The following is a 24,074-nucleotide window of genomic DNA, read 5'->3' as shown; positions in this document are numbered from 1 at the left end:
GAAAGAAAGGATGGCGTGCATAGGATTACTAACCTATAAGTTCCCTTTTCCGAGGAGAATATGATGTGTAGCTTGGAACGAGCATATACACAAGCTTTTAGCCTTTGTGCAACCTTGTTGTGCAGTGGCTGCATTGCTGCATGCGACAATGCAACATCTACAATCTCTTTGTCTCGCATTGTCTTTCTCACTTTCTGAATTGATATACCTACACTGCTTATGATCTCTTTCTTTTCACTTTCTCTTTTCGTTTTCAAAGAAGAGCTAGCTAGCTAGATGGCTAGAGAGCTGAAGGGAAAAACTTTGCATTGTGGCAACAATGGCATGGCTTGCATATGCTTGAGGGACCCACAGTGGCAGTGAGTGCGATGATGGAGCTCTGATTGCTTTTGGGTGAGGCATGGGGAGAGTGCACTCGATTGGATAGCTTGCCAATGCCAAGGTTTTGATTCTTGCTGTTCTTCTTTTGTGTAACTTTGGCACATGGCAGCTAAATGCTGGTAAATTCAGTTGAGTGAGGTGTGTCAGGTAATGCTCAAATATGCTCATGGAGATTCTTATCCAAGTGGGGGCAAACCTCTGTTCAAAGGTTTTGCCGCTCACTCTCTGAAATTTTTGCACCGTTTTGATGTCTGAAACTTTTTGAGTTCTAGCTACTTACTAGTGATCCATTTAGGATCTCTTCCTGATGTTTAGTTTCAATTTGCAATGGCGTGTGCTACTGTTTTGGTTATCTTCCAAATTCTAACTGAAGAGAAGTACAGAACATTATATTGTTCATCAAAAGATCAGCCACGAGTAGATGATATGATCCCAGAGGTGAAGATATTTTGATCACTGTTCCTAGTACACTTGGATTAGATCTTTCCAAGGCATGAAGGCATACATAATGTCTTAATCATGATACCAATCTTGCCTTCTTCTTTCACTAATTTTACGATTTTGTGAAATTCCAAGCATTGACATATGCATGAAGAGAACTAATGCAATAGTAACAATGATCATATCATGGGCTTAAGTAAAAGTCACTCATCTCACCAGATACCAGAATGGAGCACTCAAGTGAACAAACTGTCACATTGTCCTTTGTTCTTGATGCATTTTTGGGTGTAGAAATCAATGCAAATCATAGCTCTCAAAACAGATTGATCAGTCCAGTGCTGATCCCAGAAGCGAGCAGATGATCTATCAAAGTGTACAAACACTCATATTGTTTTCTTGAACCAAGTGACACAAACATTGTAAAAAAAAACTGAAGATTTGACACCTTATTTTTATGCATACTGTCTGTCTGCATTCCGCGCGGCAAAATGGTTGCTGCAGCCTCTGCATGCGGCAGCAGACAACCGAACAAGTCAGCACTGTGAGAAGAAGAAAGCTAGTAGCTTTGCTGACAAGATAACTGAAGTGCTACCTCAAACTTTAACAGCAAGTTGACCATCTTATGAACTTAATTAGTGTGGTAAAGTTTTTAATGTATGAATGCTTATAATATTAGTTAACTCTCCAATGATTGGTGTGATTGGATGATTAGAACATATAGTCAACCGAGTATCTGAATTTTGTTTGGCCCAAAAGGCTAAAACTTATCTGAGTGCTAGTATATATGAACTACTTTTTTCCAGCTATATTCTCTGAGGGATTATTTTTTTGCTTTAAACTATTTAAGTACTAAACACAAGTTAAATTACCTAGAAGAAAGATATTTTCATGGACCACAGTGTTGGTGTATATATCCTACCGGTCCAAACCATACTTGATACTAGTTGATAGCCACAATCCTGCCAAGTATTTGATGCATCATTGCAAAATATTTACAGTGAGAGCTGTCACTACTCACTAGCTACCCTGTCATTTACAGTACAAGGAACAGGAAACAAAAAACATTTACCTAGGGATGCACATAGATTTCAGAGTTGGAAACTTTTGCAGACCCATGGACAAAATGTGCACCAAAGTAGCTTCACCACTGTCTAAAGGCATGTGTATGTGTACAGGATTTTTTACTCTCTCATTGGTCTCCTACCTTTCAACTTTCTTTGGATTTAAACCCTTTGCCTTTTACTGTAGTGTACATGGAGTACTACATTAGTAGTTTTGGATTAGTTAGTATAGTAGTACTAAGTACCATATTGGAACTCCTAAAGTAGTTGTTTCTAGAGAAAAGTGTAAAGCTGAATTAGAGGGATAGATAGCTAGACAATATTTGTGATGATTAGTGGCTCATGAACTAGGCTTTTCAATGCCTTCCCTTGTGTGCCAAGACTAAACAAATCGAAAAGGCGACGCTAATGTGCAAGCATGCGTGTATAATAGTCCTCATTTCCAAGGTGGGGGAGAGAGTGCATCTTGGATCAAAAGACAAAATCATCATCAGTGAGTTGTTCATGATCTTTCTATGTAGTATAGATCTCTTTAACTATCCATCAGTACTAGCCATGATCACCTCGCATATCAACATTGCTTTCTGATGCAAGAAGCGCTAAGCATGATGTAACTCTCATAACTAGCATAAGATGCTGTCTCCAAGATCATCATCGAACTGCTAAACACATTTACACGAGGAACACAGAGAATATGATCTCTGAAATGGTTAAATGTCAAAGAGCTGTTCAGCTTTGTTTTCTGAAGAACTTATCACTGTTCATTATCCTCTCGTGTTGTGTTCTTCAGTGTGTAACTGCAGGTGCAGGATAATGCAAAAACATCGCTTTCTGATGCAAGAAACGCTAAGCATGATGTATGTAACTTATAACTAACATGCTCACAGCCTCACATGCTGTCGCTGAGATCATCATCGAACTGCTAAACACAGTTACACAAAACATAGCACTGAAAAAACTGCTCAATTAGTTCTGTTTTCTGAAGAAACTGTATCACTGTTCATCCTCTCGTGTGTGTTCTTCAGTGTGTAACTGCAGGTGCAGGAAAATGCGAAATTCTTGGCCTGGGATTGTTGAATTTGGAGGGGGGAAGAATGATGAGAAATCTGCAGCCTTTGGACCCGCGGGTGCGTCCGAAAATCCATCGAGTGGTGGAGCATCCGATCGAGAGCAAGCATGGCCATGGCCATGGCGTGGCCTTGGCTAAAGCGCATGCAGGTAGGACAGATCGACAGGGACGCAATACTGCATTTCAATGCAAATTTGCAGTGCAATTCCCACCACCATTTCGATCGATGATTCATGAGACACGCAGCGGATTGAGATTGCAGGCGTGCGTTGCCATTGCTGATTGCTAGCTTCGTGCTCCGCCGCTTTTTCGCGAAATCTGAGGCGGAAAGTAGCGGAGCGGAGCCGACTGCACAAAAAGAGAAGCTTCTTTTGATCAGACTAGTGGCCATCTTAATCTCTCTTCTTCTTCAGCTCAGACTTCAGAATCTCTGTCACTAGGGACGGAGCACATTACAGTTTTATTGGCTTGGTTTGCATTTGATTTAACAGGTGATGCAGAGTGCATTTACATGGAGATTACAACTAGCATAGTAGTATTAGCATGTACTTATGTTAGTGGCCAGCTACTACTCCCTCTTCTTCAGCTCAGACTTCAGAGTTCAGACCACTCGTCGTTAGAGCCGGGGCAAATCTTCTTCAGCTCAGACTTCAGAGTTCAGACCACTCGTCGTCAGGGCCGGGGCAAATCACAATTTTTGTTGGCTTGAATTGGGTTTGATTAACAAGAACAGTAGAGTATGTTTACTCGCATGGTGTAATTAACACGCCTAATCTGAAACGTCATAATCCATCGATAAATGTATGGCAAGCCTATGGTTTAGGTTTAGGTGTACACAAATACGTTTTCTCGGATAATAATGTTTTAAGTTATCCTTGTATATATAATCCGTGGCTAATCTATCGAATAATAATGTTTTAAACTAGGAGTAACGCTCAAATTTATTCCTTCCAAATAGGCCCGGCAGTGCCCAAGACCAAGTATTCTAACGTGGGTCTGTTTTTTTTTTCAAACGCGCAAAATTACTGCTCGTCAATATATTAGAAGAAAATAGTTTTTGTTATACAACGCAATTAGCTAGACCGGTTGATGCCAAGGGAAGGGAGAAAACAAAGTCAAAAACCAAGGAAGAAAAAGAAAACTCGTACGACGGATAAACGCTACTCCAATCAGCAGGAGAGGGCAGAGCCACACTACACTCCCAAAAAATCCCCAAAAGAAGCAACTCCCAAAAAATCTCCAAAAGAAGCAACATCCACTAACGACCACAGACGACCCTCCGAAAGGATGGACTCTAGAACCACTGAGACCGAAGAGAGCGCAGAGTCAAAAACCCTGGAGTCCCGTTCCTTCCACAGTTGCCAAGAGACCAGGAGGATTCAAGGAGTTGAAGCGGCCGCCAATCCACTGGTCATATCAGAAAAGTATTGACTCACCATCACTTGGCATGAAGAAGGTCTGTTTGTGAAGCTTTTAGCGGCTGCAGCTTCTCAAACCATCCAGATTATCATCCAGATTTTGAGAATTTGTAATTGTAGAATCTAGATAATGAACTAAAACTAGAAGCTGAGAAACCCAGTTTATCCATATTCTCAAAAACGGATTAAGTTCATCAGGGTCTTGGTCAGGTCGAAGGCCAACGCTGAAGTTGGGCCCGAACGGGCCGAACCCATCAGTCAACCTCATTCGTGGTTGGCCCACTCTACAGTGCCATTGATCCAACGGACGAGCACGCTCCATGCTTTCGATCCGACGGCTAGAAACACAACAGAATCCGCTTCCAAAGATGCGCACCAACCCGTTCTCACACTTGTCAATTTGTCATTCCAAATATGCGCGGGGGAACATTCGAACCACTTGACCGGAAACCCGTCCAGATTCACTCGAGAGCGGATGGCGACGACTACGGCGACGGCTGCGGCGGCGCCGGAGGTGAGGTACGGGATAGTCGGGGTGGGGATGATGGGGAGGGAGCACCTCCACAACCTCGCCCACCTCGCCGGCGAGGTCGGGCGGGCGGAGCCGCCGGTGCGGTTGCGCGTCACCTGCCTCGCCGACCCCCACCCGGAGTCGCTCCAACTCGGCCTCCAGCTCGCCGCCGACCTCGCCCTCCCCGCTCCCCAGGTGTATACACGCACGCCATGGCCATCATATTATCTGAATTCACCTTTCGCTTTGATGATGAACTGTAGGGCAAGTAGGAGTAGGACCCTTTGCTGCTTTTATTTTATTGAAAGCATGGGTTTCAGAGTGCAGAAGTTTCAGAGTTGTTTTGCAAATGCAAACAAAAGGAATTAGTAACAGCAACATTGAGCTAAAAGCAGGAGAAACACCACTAAAGACAACACCAAAATGGCAATCTTGTTCCCAGAGGCCATACATCAAAACAACATAGTTGTTGAGGTCTGGCTAGATGATGTACAGTGATCTTGTTTGTTGTATAACATGTAGCAAGCCTCACTTGAACTTTTACAAGTTTTGTTGTTCTGCAAATGCAAACCAAAAGGAAGGAATAGGACCTAAAGAGGAGAAACACTACTAATAAAGATAAAAAAAAAGGTTGTTGAGATTTGAGATGTGGCTGGATGTTGTATGGTAATATTGTTTGTTGTAGAGCATGTAGCAACTAGCAGGCCTCTATTGAACTTAGAAGTTTTGTTGGTGTTCTTTTGCTGGTCCACCAGAAAATGTTTCATAAGTAGCTGCATATCAAATATTGTCCTTTGTCAACCAGGATGGCTCTGTAGAGTTTGCATCCAAATCTTTAGGCTACTGCTGAAATCCTAAACCTTTGTTCTGTCCTTCACCCGCAGTAGTACACTCCAGGACTGCAAAGAGAATAGAAACTTTCTTCAGAAGGATTAATTCAGTTTTCTTAGGAAACCTTTTCTCAGTTGCCATTTTGTTCTGATTTTGCTGATTAGCCCAGGGCCAAAGCCCCAAAACAGAGAACTGTATAGCCAGGGCCACATCCCAGATGCAACCAGGAAAAAAAGGAAGTCTTCTCTATTGTTGAGAGATCTATCCCAATAAAAAGTATCTCTAAGATAGGTCCAACGAAATTTAGCCAGAGGAAAACGTTGTGCAGTGTGCAGATGGAAGTTTATAATGGAAAAGCTTCCATAGAAAGGTTTTAATTTTAAGTGGTATTACTTTTTTCACTACTATTTATTCTATCATTTTGTACAGTGATTTTATTAAAACTGTGAATACTACTGCCTTGATTACTGCTTAGTAGTGGCTGATAATTGTGATTCTAGTTTCTGAAATTAATTCCCTTTTTTTCATTGATTTCATCACAATTAGACTTTAGTGTGCCATGTGTGTTAGTTCAATTCAGATTTTTTGTCAAAACTATTGACAGTATGGATGATATTAGATTGCCACAATTTGTGTGTTCTATAGTTGTGCCTGTTGTTGTACTGAATCCTAAACGACTAGAAGGTTTCAAGATCTTTTCAGGTCATGGGGAGCTGCTGGACAGCGGGCTTTGCGACGCTGTTGTCGTGTCATCACCAAACATGACCCACTACCAGATACTCATGGACATCATCAGTCACGCCAAACCACACCACATCCTTGTTGAGAAGCCCTTGTGTACTACAGTACAGGACTGTCAGAAGGTGAGCTCAAATTTTGGAGGGTCAGAGCTGTGTGATGTGATTTTGATGCCTGCAGTGCTGCAAAATTTTACGTTCATGAATACTTTTAAGCTTTGCTGTTCTCGTTGTATGTGGGAAGTTTGTTGAACATTTAATTGCATTTGTAGTAGAAGCGAAAAGAAAGGAGAGCCATGCTAATCTACTGAGAAATTAAAGAGAAGACATGCTAGCAAGGTTGTTGAGGAAAAACAGATATCAATGTATTTGACCTTGAATCTACATAGATCTATCTTGATTGTTTGTGTCTCTGTTCAGTTGTTCTCTGATGAACACCTGAAAATTTTAGTTCTCTCGATCTGTACAAACCTCTTTCATGTGGATTTCAGAATCTGTCCATCTTTCCATACAGGTTGTAGAAGCGGCTAAACAGAGATCAGACATACTTGTGCAAGTTGGATTAGAATACAGGTATATGCCTCCGGTTGCTAAGCTTATAGATACTGTTAAAAGTGGCACCTTGGGGCAAGTCAGAATGGTGGCAATCCGTGAACACCGGTTTCCTTTCCTTGTTAAGGTACAAGGACCCAAGACTATGATACTAGTTGTAATTATTCTTTTCAAATTTCCTGTAAGGCTGTAACTGTTACAACCCTGGCAGGTTAACAATTGGAATAGGTTCAATTGCAACAGTGGAGGAACTCTTGTTGAGAAGTGCTGCCATTTTTTTGATTTGATGAGATTGTTTGCAGCTGCAAACCCTGTTCGTGTGATGGCTTCTGGAGCCATTGATGTCAACCACAAGGATGAAATTTATGATGGGAAGGTCAGGTTAATTGACTACAAGATCGCTGATTTATAAGCTGGATGGCATTTTCACTCATGTGATTATTTATAAGCTTATAAAGGCTATATTTATAAGCTGCAGCGCATTTTTTGTGCTTATCGGGTTATGGTGGTCTCAGTTTAAACAGCAGTCCCTGATTTTAACTTCTTTCTCAATGCAGGTTCCAGATATTATAGACAATGCATATGTAATAGTAGAATTTGATAATGGCTCTCGTGGCATGCTTGACCTCTGCATGTTTGCTGAAGGTAGTAGGAATGAGCAGGAAATTTCTGTAGTTGGTGACATTGGGAAGGTACAACTAAGACGATGCTTTTCATATCTTGATTTCTTCGTAGTACAGTTGCGTAGTAATACGCAGATATGCCACTTTAGTGAATTTTTGTTATGTAGCTGATGATGTTTCTAGGGTAATTTAGATCTTCCCCAACAGTAAGGGCAATTAAGAGTAAAAATGACACTATGCTGCAAAATTGCATAAAATATCTTGTCATGCTGCTAGAGCTTAGAGGCACATCACCACACCAGATGTGGTAGTCGTAACCTATCAAATATGGGTCCTGTTATTACATCTTTTACCTTTTTTAGATGAATATTGCACACTCTTGGGGAATGTTGTTCAGACAGAAGTTATCTATTCCAAAAGCATTGGCTCACTGGTAAATTATATTTGAATGATTAAGCATCGGCAATAACACATGCATCTCTACACCATAGATCCAAAATAAAAGGTTGGTCTATTGTGCTCAAGTCTATGAGCAAGAAGTTTTTTTTGACGCTGACTATGAGCAAGAAGTGATAAAGATATGGATTCTAATTTCTAAATGTCACGACCATAGTATAAAATGCTGGGACCATATAGATAAGGGGGAGGGGGTGTCAGAAGATGTAGTTGAAGCTGTAAAATTTCATGATGATCTGGTTCTGAGCTTGTTGCCAAAGATTTTAGGCAAGTTGCTTCAGATGCCATTAGGGCATTAGGTAAGTTTGAGTCTTTTTATTGTTGCAATGGAGCTAAGAAATAGAAAGGAGTCCCTTTTAGAATTTATTTGGCATAGCTAATCTTTATTATACATGCTATATTAAGTTAACTGTCAGAGTACGGAATTTTATTATGTATAATGATGGAAATTTAAACAGGGCGAGGCTTTTGTTCCAGAGAGCATTGTTAGGGTTGGAAAGAGAACAGGAGGTAGAGATGGAGTTGTAACGATAATGGCTGAAGATGAACGGATCAAGTATGTTCCGCTTTACCACTTTGTAACAAAATTTTGTTCTTCTGAACAGTTGTCGTTGGGCAACAGGTTATCCATAAAACACACTGACATTTTCCTTCAGATTGGAAAACACCCACTGTAAAAGTGTCCCAAAACTAAAAGCGGTTTTAATATCCATGGACGGACATCACATTAAAAATTTTTCTTTTAAAGGATCTCCTTTATAATATTCAATATCTGCTTATCCAACTACAGGATTAGTTAACAGTCCAGGAAAATTAATCCCTTCCAAGAAGGGAAGTAATGCTCAGAGGTTACTTTGGTCTAGGTAGGTAAGAAGTTTTATGTATCTCCACTAACTGTAAATTTTTCAGATATCAAGGTCTTCATCATGGATCTAGCTACCTGGAGCACCTCAATTTCCTGTCTGCCATCAGGCTTCAAGGTGCATCCGGCCCATCGGTCGATTTAACTGATGGCCTATTATCTGTTGCCATCGGCGTGGCTGGGCAGTTGTCCATTGAGAAGGGGCGTTTTGTCACAATTGAAGAGGTCTTGGCTGGTTGATAAGTTCCAAGCAAGTTTTGCTGCTTTGCACTTGACTGTTGTTGTCAATGTATTGTAAATTGACCTTCTATCAGATACCAGATATACTATTGATAAATTAGTAAATATAGAGGAAACGTATTTAATGTGGTGGAGCGATGGTCGGTGCATGACTCTCACCACTGTGGGTTCAAATAAGCGCCCACACTCGCGATTGTGCATGTGTGGTGATTGTTAATTTCAGAGAGGGGATAGAAATTAGGGATTTCAACCTTGTATTGATTTTGGCCCTAAATGGCATATATGTACACAAGAGAGGGGAACACAAGAGAGGGGAAAGTACTCTAATACCCTTGACATACTACTACACTTAACACCCCCACTCAAATGCAATGTGTATGCAATAACATTGCATTTGAAGGGTAAACTAAACACTAGGACACAAACTAAATATTAGCCTATCTCCAAAGTCTTGATGATGTCGTCAAAGTGTGCCAATTCTTGGATGATGACGATGAAGAAGAAAAAGATCCATCTCCTCTTCAATGAAGTGGACCTCGGAGCCTTCACAAACTGTTCTTCGGCCCTCGGTACCTTGAAGCCTTCACAACTCGTTCTTCGGCTCTTCATTGATTTAGAGATGTTGACAATGATGGAAAGCCCTTCACAAACTGTTCTTCGGACCTTCATAGATCTGATGACGACGATGATGGTGATGATGAAGGACCTTCACAAATTGTTCTTCGGTCCTTCATTGATTGATGATGATGTCAACTCCGATGGGGAGCTGGTGATATGACAGACCAGCTCCAATGTGGAGCTGGTGAAGTGATAGACCAACTCCGACGGAGAGCTGATATGAAGCTGGAGATAAATTGGCATGGCTTCGACGGATTGAAGAATATGCAATGGACTTGGATGGACTGAATGGCAACTAGTAAATGACACCGATACTAATAGATATGCAGCAAGACTTTCATGGATAAACTAGATAGGATCATAGGAAACAAAGGAAATCAATTTGTAGAGGACATTGATATGCTAGCAAAAGACATAATTGTGGCTGCCAAGGAATTGCAGATTAACTGATTAATTCTATCCAATTTGGTAGCAGAGAGCAGTAGCTGATGAAGATGGACAGCTTCTTCAGGAGATGGTAATGAGAGACCACGAATACTTTCAGTAAAGCACAAATTTGGAAAGGCAAAAGCATGACTGTGGGAGCAACTCTTTGAAGCATTTTGTCGAGCACCTTGTGTGCAGCATATGGACTTGTGCAGTTTACAGGCAACAGCCAAGAATGAAGGATCTGCCGGCAGCGGCAGCTGCTTGCTCTGCTACAAACGGGTGACGAGGCCTGATTGGCGGAGAGGACCGGCGCCGGGCAAGGGGTCACAACAGGCAGATGCGGGGGGCCAGATGTGGAGATGGTGAGGAGATGCACGCCACGACGAGCGGCAGTGACAGATGCCGTTGACGAGCGCTGCGACTTGGAGCGAGGACGACGACCACGACAGCTGGTGAGGACGGCTTCGCGATTGACGACGAGCCGCGGCGGGGACGACAGGGCTAACGGCTTGGACGGGGTTGCCTCTGGCAGCGCGCACTGATGCGTGGGGATGAGGAAGGACGATGCTCCGGACTGCTGCTTGACAGGCTTGAGGACGGGACGACGAGGAAGGGGACGCAACGAGCGGCAGCCACAACATGATGACTTGATGCGACATATGACAACGGACGACGACGACGACGACGACCGCCACCGGCCGCGAGATCTGCAACGGGATCGGTCGCGGAGGACGACGGATGGACGAGGTAGCCGGTGGCTAGGCCGGCGGCAGCAGGAGGAGGCGATTGTTGCTGCTGCTTTGATGCGAAGAGAAGAGACAAAAAGCAAAACTGCTACAACTCGAAGACAGCCAACTAATGACGGGAGGATGAGACGATGGCTCGCCGGCGGCGAGCGCCGCCGGCGCGCCTGCGATGACCGGATTTGGTGGCTAGGGTTTTAGGATCTCTTGCTCTGATACCATGTTAATTTCAGAGAGGGGATAGAAATTAGGGATTTCAACCTTGTATTGATTTTGGTCCTAAATGGCATATATGTACACGAGAGAGGGGAACACAAGAGAGGGGAAAGTACTCTAATACCCTTGACATACTACTACACTTAACAGTGATTTATGGGTGTGTATCTTTCTTGTAATAAAAAATGTAATTATGTAAATAAAGTCCAACATTTCTTGTCAATATAATTTCCTTTTTTAAAAGGAAAAAGTACCCCGAAGGTCCCTCAACTTGTCATCGAGTTACAAATTCATCCTCTAAACGTAAAACCAGATATTTCACATCCCTCAATTTATAAAACCGTTCACTTTAACTCATTAGGTAGTTTTGACTACGGTTTTATTCAACGCGACAGCTGAGTAAGCGTGGGACCCACGTGAGCCCCACATATCAAGATGCCACATCATCACCCTCCCTCTTCCCCCCCCCTCTCCCTTCCTCCTTTCTCTCACTCTTCTCTGCGCAAGGCCGGCAAGCGGGTAGGAAGGAAGCCGACCGCCAACGAGGCGAGGAGGAGGACGTCGGCGGCTGGCAACGAGGCGGAGGCAGCGACCGGCGGCGGCAACGACGACACGGGAGAAGGGGAGGTGAGTGCGACCTCGGGGTTGAAGAGGCCCGGGAGGCGGGAGAAGGAGGAGGGCGGCGGCGGCGGCAGCGTCGCGGGAGAAGGGAAGGGCGTCGCCGCGCGGGCGAACTCGAGGACGGAGACCCCGGCGGCGGTGAGGTGAGCAAGGACGACGGCACATGGGGAGAAAGGTCGCACTTGGTGGGCGCGGCGGGCGCAGCAGGCCCGGCAGGCGCGGGCGGCAGCCGGCAGGGGAGAAGCGCGGCGGCGGCTCCCGGCAAACGCAGACTCGAGCTCGACGACCTCCTGATTCACTCGCGCAAGGGAGAGGACAAGGACGGCGTCGGACCACGGGGCCTCTTGGCGGCGGCGTCGACGACGGAACCGCGGTGACGCGCTACCGCCAATGGCAACGACGGAGCCGCGTCCGCGCTCCTAGCTTCGCTTCCCGCCGTCGAGGGGGGAGGCCGGCGGTGAGTGCGCACGGTTCAGGCTGGTGCTCTCAGTGGCGATCAACCTGCTCGCCCTCGGTGGTGTACTGTCTCAGCCCCAACGTCGTCAACCTCAAGAACAACCTCTACGTCAGCGTCCTGTGAACTCGCTCGCCGAGATGCCCGCCTACCTGCTCACCGCGCTGCTCCTCGACCGCTTCGGCCGGAAGCCGCTCGCTATCGGCATGATGCTTCTCAGCGGCATCTCCTGCTCCGCCGGCAACCTCATCGCCGGCGCCGGCGACATGAGGTAATTAATGTCCGATCATCAAATCAAAATTAGCTAGCTCGATCATTACTACGCGTCTACGCGAGCATAACATTTGATGATCTAACGAACGCTGATCGATTGTTCAGGGTGGCGAGGCTGGCGTGCGGGGTGGTAGGGATCTTCGGCATGGCGGCGACGTACAACCTGTTGTTCATCTACACGGCGGAGCTGTTCCCGACGGCGGTGCGGAACACGGCGCTGGGGTGGATGTCGCAGGCGTCTCAGATGGGCGCCATACTGGCGCCGCCGGTGGTGGTGGGTTTTTTCGGCGATGGCCCTCCCTGTACACAGAGCCGAGGCGTAGCCGAGGAACCGACCGAGCCCGGCTGCACTCAGGTCGTCCCTCCTGCCGACGCCGCCGCCGCGATGCGCCTGCCAGAACCCGACCCTCGCCGGCGCAATCATGCCTGCTCATCGGCAACACGAGAGGAGAGAAGAGGAGAGGAAAGGGGGAGGAAGAAGGGAGAGAAGAGGGGATAGAGAAAAAGTGCTGACGTGGACACATTGATATGTGAGGCCCACGTGGGACCCACGCTGAGTCAGCTGTCACGTCAGACAAAACCGGAGTCAAAACCGCCGAGGTACCTAGTCTGCACTGGTTTTGTAAGTTTGGGGATGCGTTGTATCTGGTTTTACGGTTTAAGTACGATTTTGTAACTCGATGACAAGTTGAGGGACCTTCGGTGTACTTTTTCCTTTTTAAAAAGAAAATATAACATTCCATATACTTCTGCAGACAACTTTGATAAATAGCACTCTATATTTCAGTATAGATAAATCGGCGTAAAAACTCTAATTCTATAGTCGATCTTCTCAATGACATCATACATGAGAGCTAGCCTCTGGATATCATATATACTCAATATGGTCAAGAAGAAAATGCGTGTGATGCATTTTGCCTTTATTGTCGAGGAGATGCACGAGATTTGCTAAGATGTGTGGAGGCTTAGAAGGCATCAGGAAGTTCAGCCAAGTGTCATAGCCAATATCATGTAGTGCCTCGGCGACATTGAGTACCAGAGCAGCAAACAGGAGAGCGTGGTGTAAGAGAATGCTATCCAGTTGCATGATAACTTGATAAGCTCTAGTATCTCAATGCTAAGTAGGGGAACAAGGTGTGTAGCTTGATTGGCAGAGAGCTGCCATTGCCTTCTTTTTTCAACATAGTTGCTTGACAGCAAATGAAAAATCTGTTTGTTCATGCTAGTGAGTCTGCTGGGCAATGGCAGGTGGGATGACACTGTGGAGATTATGGGTACCCCATACCCACACGGCATGGTTATCCGACTAGTTATAGGGGATAACTTATATCTATGTAATATGTAACAGATCATGACTTGGGTGTTACGTTTCCTTGTATATTACGGAACGGCCTAAAGTCCTGATTTAGGAAACCGATACCGTATTGGTTAAGGTTTCTATCTTGTAATCCTGCCCCCCATCCTATATAAGGTGGGCAGGAGGCCCTCTAGGGGGCATATATGACACAACCTGATCGTCAGATCTATACTACACCCGGCGGATTCAAATCCCCAAACAGGAGTAGGGTATTACCTCTCATTGAGAGGGCCTGAACCTGTCTAAATCCTTCGTCTCTGCATCCATCCACTTTTAGGTCTCGTACGCTACCCCGTTATATTATTGCCGAATTCATGTTTCGACAGTTGGCGCGCCAGGTAGGGGTGCGTCGAGTTTGTCGTCATCAAGTGAGATGGAACAAATTTCTGGAGTCGCCGGCTTCAACTTCATCGTCGTTCAACATCTTTTGTTTGGCTCGGCGAAATTAATTCCGCCAAGATCGATTTGGGCTTCGGCGCCTCGAGTCCGACACGAAGTTGGCGGAGGCGCGATCAGCAGCACTGTAGCCATCTACCAGCGTGCGGAGGAGAAACAGTCGAAGCAATCTGCCAACATGTATCGGCGGCTTTGGTGCTCTGATGGGCGCTAACAAGCTGCTGCTGTCCAAGACACATGCATACACAGATCGGATGTGACGTACACAAATTGGCTCCCCAATTGATCCCTGTATATGCTAGCAATGACGCTACGTCTACACGGCTGCATGACACGGCTTTACCATACTGGGCAATATCTGCGCGTGAAACATCAAGCCGCTAAGTCATCTTTATCCTCTACTTTATATAATATTCTCAATTGAATATTCCAAATAAACTTTTATCAGATTGTTTTTCAATCATTATTTGATCTTCTGGTTCGACCGATCTTCTGGTGTTTTCACCAATCCAGTGCGTGCTTCGATCCGTCACAGGACAAGCTAGCAGGGAGCAAAAATATACATATGCATCTAATCTTCTTGCTGCTAATTAGATTTTTAATCATATTGATTTGCCCTATTGTTTTTCTCTAATCGCATGTGCTGGTGACGGATCATGACTGGGTGCCTCCGCCTGCACGGCTAGCCTATTATGCCGCCGTTGTCGGGTGTCTACAACTTCACCGCCGGCCTACCTCCGTCGCCGCCGACTGGTGTTTTCGCCGATACGGTTGGTTGGTCACACCACCGTTCATGGGCGTCCACGCCTTCACCGACCGGCTAGCCTTTGCCGCCGCCGACTAGTGTTTTTATCATGATTGATGGACTACTTCGTTCCCACATCGGCTACTTCTATCGTCACCGAGGGAATATGAAAAAGCTAAGTCATCATTTATTTTATTCTTTATATGATATTTTTCCTTTTCCTCTGCCTCACTACACCAATTGGTCTTCCATTGAGTAGTGAGTCGGGGGCTATAGATGTTATATCATATTTTTCATAATATTTATCTTGATTGCTTGCGACATATTCTAAGTACAAAAGTGCCTATCGAGTTATGGAGTTCATCTTCCTATGCTTTCCGTTTGGTTTGCCAATGGATAGTTGCCTTTAGGCCGATTCCTAGCACCCGGGGGCTCGTTGGATGGACCGAGTAACGCAAGGTGCTAAGTATTATTCGGAATAAATCAAAAGCATAGAGATAAGATAATTTATTTTCTGCTCTTAATAATTGCAAAAGTACCCGAGTAGTAAACTCCGATCCGTGAAACTTTGTTCCATTAATGACGAACTCATGTCATTCATATGCATGTTTGGGAAGTGCTTAGGCCGACTCCCAGTGCTTGGTGGCTATGACTAGTCGGGCAGAGTGTTTAAACGTAATGAGTCATCTGCTCGGGGAAATCAAAATTAACAAGAGAAGAAATACGTATTTATAAACTGCTTGAATTTTTCTCGAGTATTATATTTACATCAGATACTACTCATCCTATATGTTTGTTCTGCAGGATCCAAATCCAGATATGCATAAAAGGGATTCATGGCTTTAAGCTTATCTCTTACGCTCCAGGAATGGATCAGTCAGAACATCACCACCGGCTCGCCGTCGTCGCCGCCGACTGGTGTCTTCGCCTATACGGTTGGTTGGTCACAACACCGTTGTCAGGCGTCTACATTTTCACCGCCGGTTTGCTTTCGCCGCCGCCGACTGGTGTCACCGCCTACACGGCTGGCCTATTATGCCGCTGTTGTTGGGCGTCTACCTCTTCACCGACTGGCCGCCTCGTCCGCCGCCGACTAGCGTTTCCGCCTGCACGCTGGCCTATTATGCCACCGTTGTTGGGCGTCTACGTCTTCACCGACTGGCCGCCTCGTCCGCCGCCGACTGGTGTCTCCGTCTGCACGGCTGGCCTATTATGCCGTCGTTGTTGGGCGTCTACGACTCCACCACCGGCCTGCCTCCATCGCCACCGACTGGTGTTTCCGTCTGCACGGTTGGCCTATTATGCCGCCGTTGTTGGGCGTCTACGTCTTCACCGACCGGCTTGCCTTCGCCGCCGCCGACTGGTGTTTCCGCCTGCACGGCTGGCCTATTATGCCGCCGTTGTTGGGCGTCTACGTCTTCACCGACCGGCTTGCCTTCGCCGCCACCGACTGGTGTTTCCGCCTGCACGGTTGGCCTTTATGCCGCCGTTGTTGGGCGTCTACGTCTTCACCGACCGGCTTGCCTTCGCCGCTGCCGACTGGTGTTTCCGCCTGCACGGCTGGCCTTTATGCCGCCGTTGACGAGCGCTGCGACTTGGAGCGAGGACGACGACCACGACAGCTGGTGAGGACGGCTTCGCGATTGACGACGAGCCGCGGCGGGGACGACAGGGCTAACGGCTTGGACGGGGTTGCCTCTGGCAGCGCGCACTGATGCGTGGGGATGAGGAAGGACGATGCTCCGGACTGCTGCTTGACAGGCTTGAGGACGGGACGACGAGGAAGGGGACGCAACGAGCGGCAGCCACAACATGATGACTTGATGCGACATATGACAACGGACGACGACGACGACGACGACCGCCACCGGCCGCGAGATCTGCAACGGGATCGGTCGCGGAGGACGACGGATGGACGAGGTAGCCGGTGGCTAGGCCGGCGGCAGCAGGAGGAGGCGATTGTTGCTGCTGCTTTGATGCGAAGAGAAGAGACAAAAAGCAAAACTGCTACAACTCGAAGACAGCCAACTAATGACGGGAGGATGAGACGATGGCTCGCCGGCGGCGAGCGCCGCCGGCGCGCCTGCGATGACCGGATTTGGTGGCTAGGGTTTTAGGATCTCTTGCTCTGATACCATGTTAATTTCAGAGAGGGGATAGAAATTAGGGATTTCAACCTTGTATTGATTTTGGTCCTAAATGGCATATATGTACACGAGAGAGGGGAACACAAGAGAGGGGAAAGTACTCTAATACCCTTGACATACTACTACACTTAACAGTGATTTATGGGTGTGTATCTTTCTTGTAATAAAAAATGTAATTATGTAAATAAAGTCCAACATTTCTTGTCAATATAATTTCCTTTTTTAAAAGGAAAAAGTACCCCGAAGGTCCCTCAACTTGTCATCGAGTTACAAATTCATCCTCTAAACGTAAAACCAGATATTTCACATCCCTCAATTTATAAAACCGTTCACTTTAACTCATTAGGTAGTTTTGACTACGGTTTTATTCAACGCGACAGCTGAGTAAGCGTGGGACCCACGTGAGCCCCACATATCAAGATGCCACATCATCACCCTCCCTCTTCCCCCCCCTCTCCCTTCCTCCTTTCTCTCACTCTTCTCTGCGCAAGGCCGGCAAGCGGGTAGGAAGGAAGCCGACCGCCAACGAGGCGAGGAGGAGGACGTCGGCGGCTGGCAACGAGGCGGAGGCAGCGACCGGCGGCGGCAACGACGACACGGGAGAAGGGGAGGTGAGTGCGACCTCGGGGTTGAAGAGGCCCGGGAGGCGGGAGAAGGAGGAGGGCGGCGGCGGCGGCAGCGTCGCGGGAGAAGGGAAGGGCGTCGCCGCGCGGGCGAACTCGAGGACGGAGACCCCGGCGGCGGTGAGGTGAGCAAGGACGACGGCACATGGGGAGAAAGGTCGCACTTGGTGGGCGCGGCGGGCGCAGCAGGCCCGGCAGGCGCGGGCGGCAGCCGGCAGGGGAGAAGCGCGGCGGCGGCTCCCGGCAAACGCAGACTCGAGCTCGACGACCTCCTGATTCACTCGCGCAAGGGAGAGGACAAGGACGGCGTCGGACCACGGGGCCTCTTGGCGGCGGCGTCGACGACGGAACCGCGGTGACGCGCTACCGCCAATGGCAACGACGGAGCCGCGTCCGCGCTCCTAGCTTCGCTTCCCGCCGTCGAGGGGGGAGGCCGGCGGTGAGTGCGCACGGTTCAGGCTGGTGCTCTCAGTGGCGATCAACCTGCTCGCCCTCGGTGGTGTACTGTCTCAGCCCCAACGTCGTCAACCTCAAGAACAACCTCTACGTCAGCGTCCTGTGAACTCGCTCGCCGAGATGCCCGCCTACCTGCTCACCGCGCTGCTCCTCGACCGCTTCGGCCGGAAGCCGCTCGCTATCGGCATGATGCTTCTCAGCGGCATCTCCTGCTCCGCCGGCAACCTCATCGCCGGCGCCGGCGACATGAGGTAATTAATGTCCGATCATCAAATCAAAATTAGCTAGCTCGATCATTACTACGCGTCTACGCGAGCATAACATTTGATGATCTAACGAACGCTGATCGATTGTTCAGGGTGGCGAGGCTGGCGTGCGGGGTGGTAGGGATCTTCGGCATGGCGGCGACGTACAACCTGTTGTTCATCTACACGGCGGAGCTGTTCCCGACGGCGGTGCGGAACACGGCGCTGGGGTGGATGTCGCAGGCGTCTCAGATGGGCGCCATACTGGCGCCGCCGGTGGTGGTGGGTTTTTTCGGCGATGGCCCTCCCTGTACACAGAGCCGAGGCGTAGCCGAGGAACCGACCGAGCCCGGCTGCACTCAGGTCGTCCCTCCTGCCGACGCCGCCGCCGCGATGCGCCTGCCAGAACCCGACCCTCGCCGGCGCAATCATGCCTGCTCATCGGCAACACGAGAGGAGAGAAGAGGAGAGGAAAGGGGGAGGAAGAAGGGAGAGAAGAGGGGATAGAGAAAAAGTGCTGACGTGGACACATTGATATGTGAGGCCCACGTGGGACCCACGCTGAGTCAGCTGTCACGTCAGACAAAACCGGAGTCAAAACCGCCGAGGTACCTAGTCTGCACTGGTTTTGTAAGTTTGGGGATGCGTTGTATCTGGTTTTACGGTTTAAGTACGATTTTGTAACTCGATGACAAGTTGAGGGACCTTCGGTGTACTTTTTCCTTTTTAAAAAGAAAATATAACATTCCATATACTTCTGCAGACAACTTTGATAAATAGCACTCTATATTTCAGTATAGATAAATCGGCGTAAAAACTCTAATTCTATAGTCGATCTTCTCAATGACATCATACATGAGAGCTAGCCTCTGGATATCATATATACTCAATATGGTCAAGAAGAAAATGCGTGTGATGCATTTTGCCTTTATTGTCGAGGAGATGCACGAGATTTGCTAAGATGTGTGGAGGCTTAGAAGGCATCAGGAAGTTCAGCCAAGTGTCATAGCCAATATCATGTAGTGCCTCGGCGACATTGAGTACCAGAGCAGCAAACAGGAGAGCGTGGTGTAAGAGAATGCTATCCAGTTGCATGATAACTTGATAAGCTCTAGTATCTCAATGCTAAGTAGGGGAACAAGGTGTGTAGCTTGATTGGCAGAGAGCTGCCATTGCCTTCTTTTTTCAACATAGTTGCTTGACAGCAAATGAAAAATCTGTTTGTTCATGCTAGTGAGTCTGCTGGGCAATGGCAGGTGGGATGACACTGTGGAGATTATGGGTACCCCATACCCACACGGCATGGTTATCCGACTAGTTATAGGGGATAACTTATATCTATGTAATATGTAACAGATCATGACTTGGGTGTTACGTTTCCTTGTATATTACGGAACGGCCTAAAGTCCTGATTTAGGAAACCGATACCGTATTGGTTAAGGTTTCTATCTTGTAATCCTGCCCCCCATCCTATATAAGGTGGGCAGGAGGCCCTCTAGGGGGCATATATGACACAACCTGATCGTCAGATCTATACTACACCCGGCGGATTCAAATCCCCAAACAGGAGTAGGGTATTACCTCTCATTGAGAGGGCCTGAACCTGTCTAAATCCTTCGTCTCTGCATCCATCCACTTTTAGGTCTCGTACGCTACCCCGTTATATTATTGCCGAATTCATGTTTCGACAGTTGGCGCGCCAGGTAGGGGTGCGTCGAGTTTGTCGTCATCAAGTGAGATGGAACAAATTTCTGGAGTCGCCGGCTTCAACTTCATCGTCGTTCAACATCTTTTGTTTGGCTCGGCGAAATTAATTCCGCCAAGATCGATTTGGGCTTCGGCGCCTCGAGTCCGACACGAAGTTGGCGGAGGCGCGATCAGCAGCACTGTAGCCATCTACCAGCGTGCGGAGGAGAAACAGTCGAAGCAATCTGCCAACATGTATCGGCGGCTTTGGTGCTCTGATGGGCGCTAACAAGCTGCTGCTGTCCAAGACACATGCATACACAGATCGGATGTGACGTACACAAATTGGCTCCCCAATTGATCCCTGTATATGCTAGCAATGACGCTACGTCTACACGGCTGCATGACACGGCTTTACCATACTGGGCAATATCTGCGCGTGAAACATCAAGCCGCTAAGTCATCTTTATCCTCTACTTTATATAATATTCTCAATTGAATATTCCAAATAAACTTTTATCAGATTGTTTTTCAATCATTATTTGATCTTCTGGTTCGACCGATCTTCTGGTGTTTTCACCAATCCAGTGCGTGCTTCGATCCGTCACAGGACAAGCTAGCAGGGAGCAAAAATATACATATGCATCTAATCTTCTTGCTGCTAATTAGATTTTTAATCATATTGATTTGCCCTATTGTTTTTCTCTAATCGCATGTGCTGGTGACGGATCATGACTGGGTGCCTCCGCCTGCACGGCTAGCCTATTATGCCGCCGTTGTCGGGTGTCTACAACTTCACCGCCGGCCTACCTCCGTCGCCGCCGACTGGTGTTTTCGCCGATACGGTTGGTTGGTCACACCACCGTTCATGGGCGTCCACGCCTTCACCGACCGGCTAGCCTTTGCCGCCGCCGACTAGTGTTTTTATCATGATTGATGGACTACTTCGTTCCCACATCGGCTACTTCTATCGTCACCGAGGGAATATGAAAAAGCTAAGTCATCATTTATTTTATTCTTTATATGATATTTTTCCTTTTCCTCTGCCTCACTACACCAATTGGTCTTCCATTGAGTAGTGAGTCGGGGGCTATAGATGTTATATCATATTTTTCATAATATTTATCTTGATTGCTTGCGACATATTCTAAGTACAAAAGTGCCTATCGAGTTATGGAGTTCATCTTCCTATGCTTTCCGTTTGGTTTGCCAATGGATAGTTGCCTTTAGGCCGATTCCTAGCACCCGGGGGCTCGTTGGATGGACCGAGTAACGCAAGGTGCTAAGTATTATTCGGAATAAATCAAAAGCATAGAGATAAGATAATTTATTTTCTGCTCTTAATAATTGCAAAAGTACCCGAGTAGTAAACTCCGATCCGTGAAACTTTGTTCCATTAATGACGAACTCATGTCATTCATATGCATGTTTGGGAAGTGCTTAGGCCGACTCCCAGTGCTTGGTGGCTATGACTAGTCGGGCAGAGTGTTTAAACGTAATGAGTCATCTGCTCGGGGAAATCAAAATTAACAAGAGAAGAAATACGTATTTATAAACTGCTTGAATTTTTCTCGAGTATTATATTTACATCAGATACTACTCATCCTATATGTTTGTTCTGCAGGATCCAAATCCAGATATGCATAAAAGGGATTCATGGCTTTAAGCTTATCTCTTACGCTCCAGGAATGGATCAGTCAGAACATCACCACCGGCTCGCCGTCGTCGCCGCCGACTGGTGTCTTCGCCTATACGGTTGGTTGGTCACAACACCGTTGTCAGGCGTCTACATTTTCACCGCCGGTTTGCTTTCGCCGCCGCCGACTGGTGTCACCGCCTACACGGCTGGCCTATTATGCCGCTGTTGTTGGGCGTCTACCTCTTCACCGACTGGCCGCCTCGTCCGCCGCCGACTAGCGTTTCCGCCTGCACGCTGGCCTATTATGCCACCGTTGTTGGGCGTCTACGTCTTCACCGACTGGCCGCCTCGTCCGCCGCCGACTGGTGTCTCCGTCTGCACGGCTGGCCTATTATGCCATCGTTGTTGGGCGTCTACGACTCCACCACCGGCCTGCCTCCATCGCCACCGACTGGTGTTTCCGTCTGCACGGTTGGCCTATTATGCCGCCGTTGTTGGGCGTCTACGTCTTCACCGACCGGCTTGCCTTCGCCGCCGCCGACTGGTGTTTCCGCCTGCACGGCTGGCCTATTATGCCGCCGTTGTTGGGCGTCTACGTCTTCACCGACCGGCTTGCCTTCGCCGCCACCGACTGGTGTTTCCGCCTGCACGGTTGGCCTTTATGCCGCCGTTGTTGGGCGTCTACGTCTTCACCGACCGGCTTGCCTTCGCCGCCGCCGACTGGTGTTTCCGCCTGCACGGCTGGCCTATTATGCCGCCGTTGTTGGGCGTCTACGTCTTCACCGACCGGCTTGCCTTCGCCGCCACCGACTGGTGTTTCCGCCTGCACGGTTGGCCTTTATGCCGCCGTTGTTGGGCGTCTACGTCTTCACCGACCGGCTTGCCTTCGCCGCCACCGACTGGTGTTTCCGCCTGCACGGTTGGCCTTTATGCCGCCGTTGTTGGGCGTCTACGTCTTCACCGACCGGCCGCCTCGTCCGCCGCCGACTGGTGCTTCCGCCTGCACGGCTGACGTATTATGCCGCCGTTGTTGGGCGTCTACGTCTTCACCGACCGGCCGCCTCGTCCGCCGCCGACTGGTGCTTCCGCCTGCACGGCTGACTTATTATGCCGCCGTTGTTGGGCGTCTACGTCTTCACCGACCGGCCGCCTCGACCGCCGCCGACTGGTGTTTCCGCCTGCACGGCTGGCCTATTATGCCGCCGTTGTTGGGCGTCTACGTCTTCACCGACCGGCTTGCCTTCGCCGCTGCCGACTGGTGTTTCCGCCTGCACGGCTGGCCTTTATGCCGCCGTTGTTGGGCGTCTACGTCTTCACCGACCGGCCGCCTCGTCCGCCGCCGACTGGTGCTTCCGCCTGCACGGCTGACTTATTATGCCGCCGTTGTTGGGCGTCTACGTCTTCACCGACCGGCCGCCTCGACCGCCGCCGACTGGTGTTTCCGCCTGCACAGCTTGCCTATTATGCCGCCGTTGTTGGGCGTCTACGTTTTCACCGACCGGCCGCCTCGTCCGCCGCCGACTGGTGCTTCCGCCTGCACGGCTGACTTATTATGCCGCCGTTGTTGGGCGTCTACGTCTTCACCGACCGGCCGCCTCGACCGCCGCCGACTGGTGTTTCCGCCTGCACGGCTGGCCTATTATGCCGCCGTTGTTGGGCGTCTACGTCTTCACCGACCGGCTTGCCTTCGCCGCCGCCGACTGGTGTTTCCGCCTGCACGGCTGGCCTTTATGCCGCCGTTGTTGGGCGTCTACGTCTTCACCGACCGGCCGCCTCGTCCGCCGCCGACTGGTGCTTCCGCCTGCACGGCTGACTTATTATGCCGCCGTTGTTGGGCGTCTACGTCTTCACCGACCGGCCGCCTCGACCGCCGCCGACTGGTGTTTCCGCCTGCACGCTGGCCTATTATGCCACCGTTGATGGGCGTCTGCGTCTTCACCGACCGGCTTGCCTTCGCCGCCGCCGACTGGTGTCTCCGTCTGCACGGCTGGCCTATTATGCTGTCGTTGTTGGGCGTCTACGACTCCACCACCGTCCTGCCTCCATCGCCGCCGACTGGTGTTTCCGTCTGCACGGCTGGCCTATTATGCCGCCGTTGTTGGGCGTCTACGTCTTCATCGACCGGCCGCCTCGTCCGCCGCCGACTGGTGTCACCGCCTACACGGCTGGCCTATTATGCCGCTGTTGTTGGGCATCTATATCTTCATCGCCGGTCGTCTCGTCTGCTGCTGACTAGTGCCCTTA

General features: G+C 48.6%; 3 protein-coding genes across 5 annotated transcripts; all 3 read left to right on the top strand.

The window, feature by feature from the left end:
* The first annotated feature begins 4,764 nt into the window (after positions 1 to 4,764).
* LOC9272074 (uncharacterized) lies at positions 4,765 to 9,307 on the top strand. Of its 3 annotated transcripts, none has more exons than XM_015792739.3 (7): positions 4,765 to 5,076; positions 6,415 to 6,575; positions 6,964 to 7,128; positions 7,213 to 7,377; positions 7,559 to 7,693; positions 8,539 to 8,636; positions 8,990 to 9,307. In XM_015792739.3, the coding sequence occupies exons 1-7, from the start codon at positions 4,785 to 4,787 to the stop codon at positions 9,180 to 9,182; spliced, it is 1,209 nt and encodes a 402-aa protein (XP_015648225.1). In that variant the 5' UTR covers positions 4,765 to 4,784; the 3' UTR covers positions 9,183 to 9,307. The 3 variants fall into 3 exon arrangements, with proteins under 3 accessions (XP_015648225.1, XP_015648226.1, XP_015648224.3); XM_015792740.3 differs by having other exon boundaries at positions 4,803 to 5,076; positions 6,405 to 6,575; XM_015792738.3 differs by having other exon boundaries at positions 4,803 to 5,076; positions 6,397 to 6,575.
* A 2,380-nt stretch (positions 9,308 to 11,687) lies between these two features.
* On the top strand, positions 11,688 to 13,333 carry LOC112936155 (organic cation/carnitine transporter 4-like). Its single transcript, XM_026019864.2, has 2 exons — positions 11,688 to 12,534; positions 12,642 to 13,333. The coding sequence occupies exons 1-2, from the start codon at positions 12,404 to 12,406 to the stop codon at positions 13,033 to 13,035; spliced, it is 525 nt and encodes a 174-aa protein (XP_025875649.1). The 5' UTR covers positions 11,688 to 12,403; the 3' UTR covers positions 13,036 to 13,333.
* Positions 13,334 to 17,664: 4,331 nt separating this feature from the next.
* On the top strand, positions 17,665 to 19,310 carry LOC112936222 (organic cation/carnitine transporter 4). The gene is made up of 2 exons (XM_026020039.2): positions 17,665 to 18,511; positions 18,619 to 19,310. The coding sequence occupies exons 1-2, from the start codon at positions 18,381 to 18,383 to the stop codon at positions 19,010 to 19,012; spliced, it is 525 nt and encodes a 174-aa protein (XP_025875824.1). The 5' UTR covers positions 17,665 to 18,380; the 3' UTR covers positions 19,013 to 19,310.
* Positions 19,311 to 24,074: the final 4,764 nt, after the last annotated feature.

The sequence above is a fragment of the Oryza sativa genome, chromosome 8 (assembly GCF_034140825.1).
Source record: "Oryza sativa Japonica Group chromosome 8, ASM3414082v1".
Lineage (NCBI taxonomy): Eukaryota > Viridiplantae > Streptophyta > Magnoliopsida > Poales > Poaceae > Oryza > Oryza sativa.
This window is presented reverse-complemented; position numbering and strand designations above follow the sequence as displayed.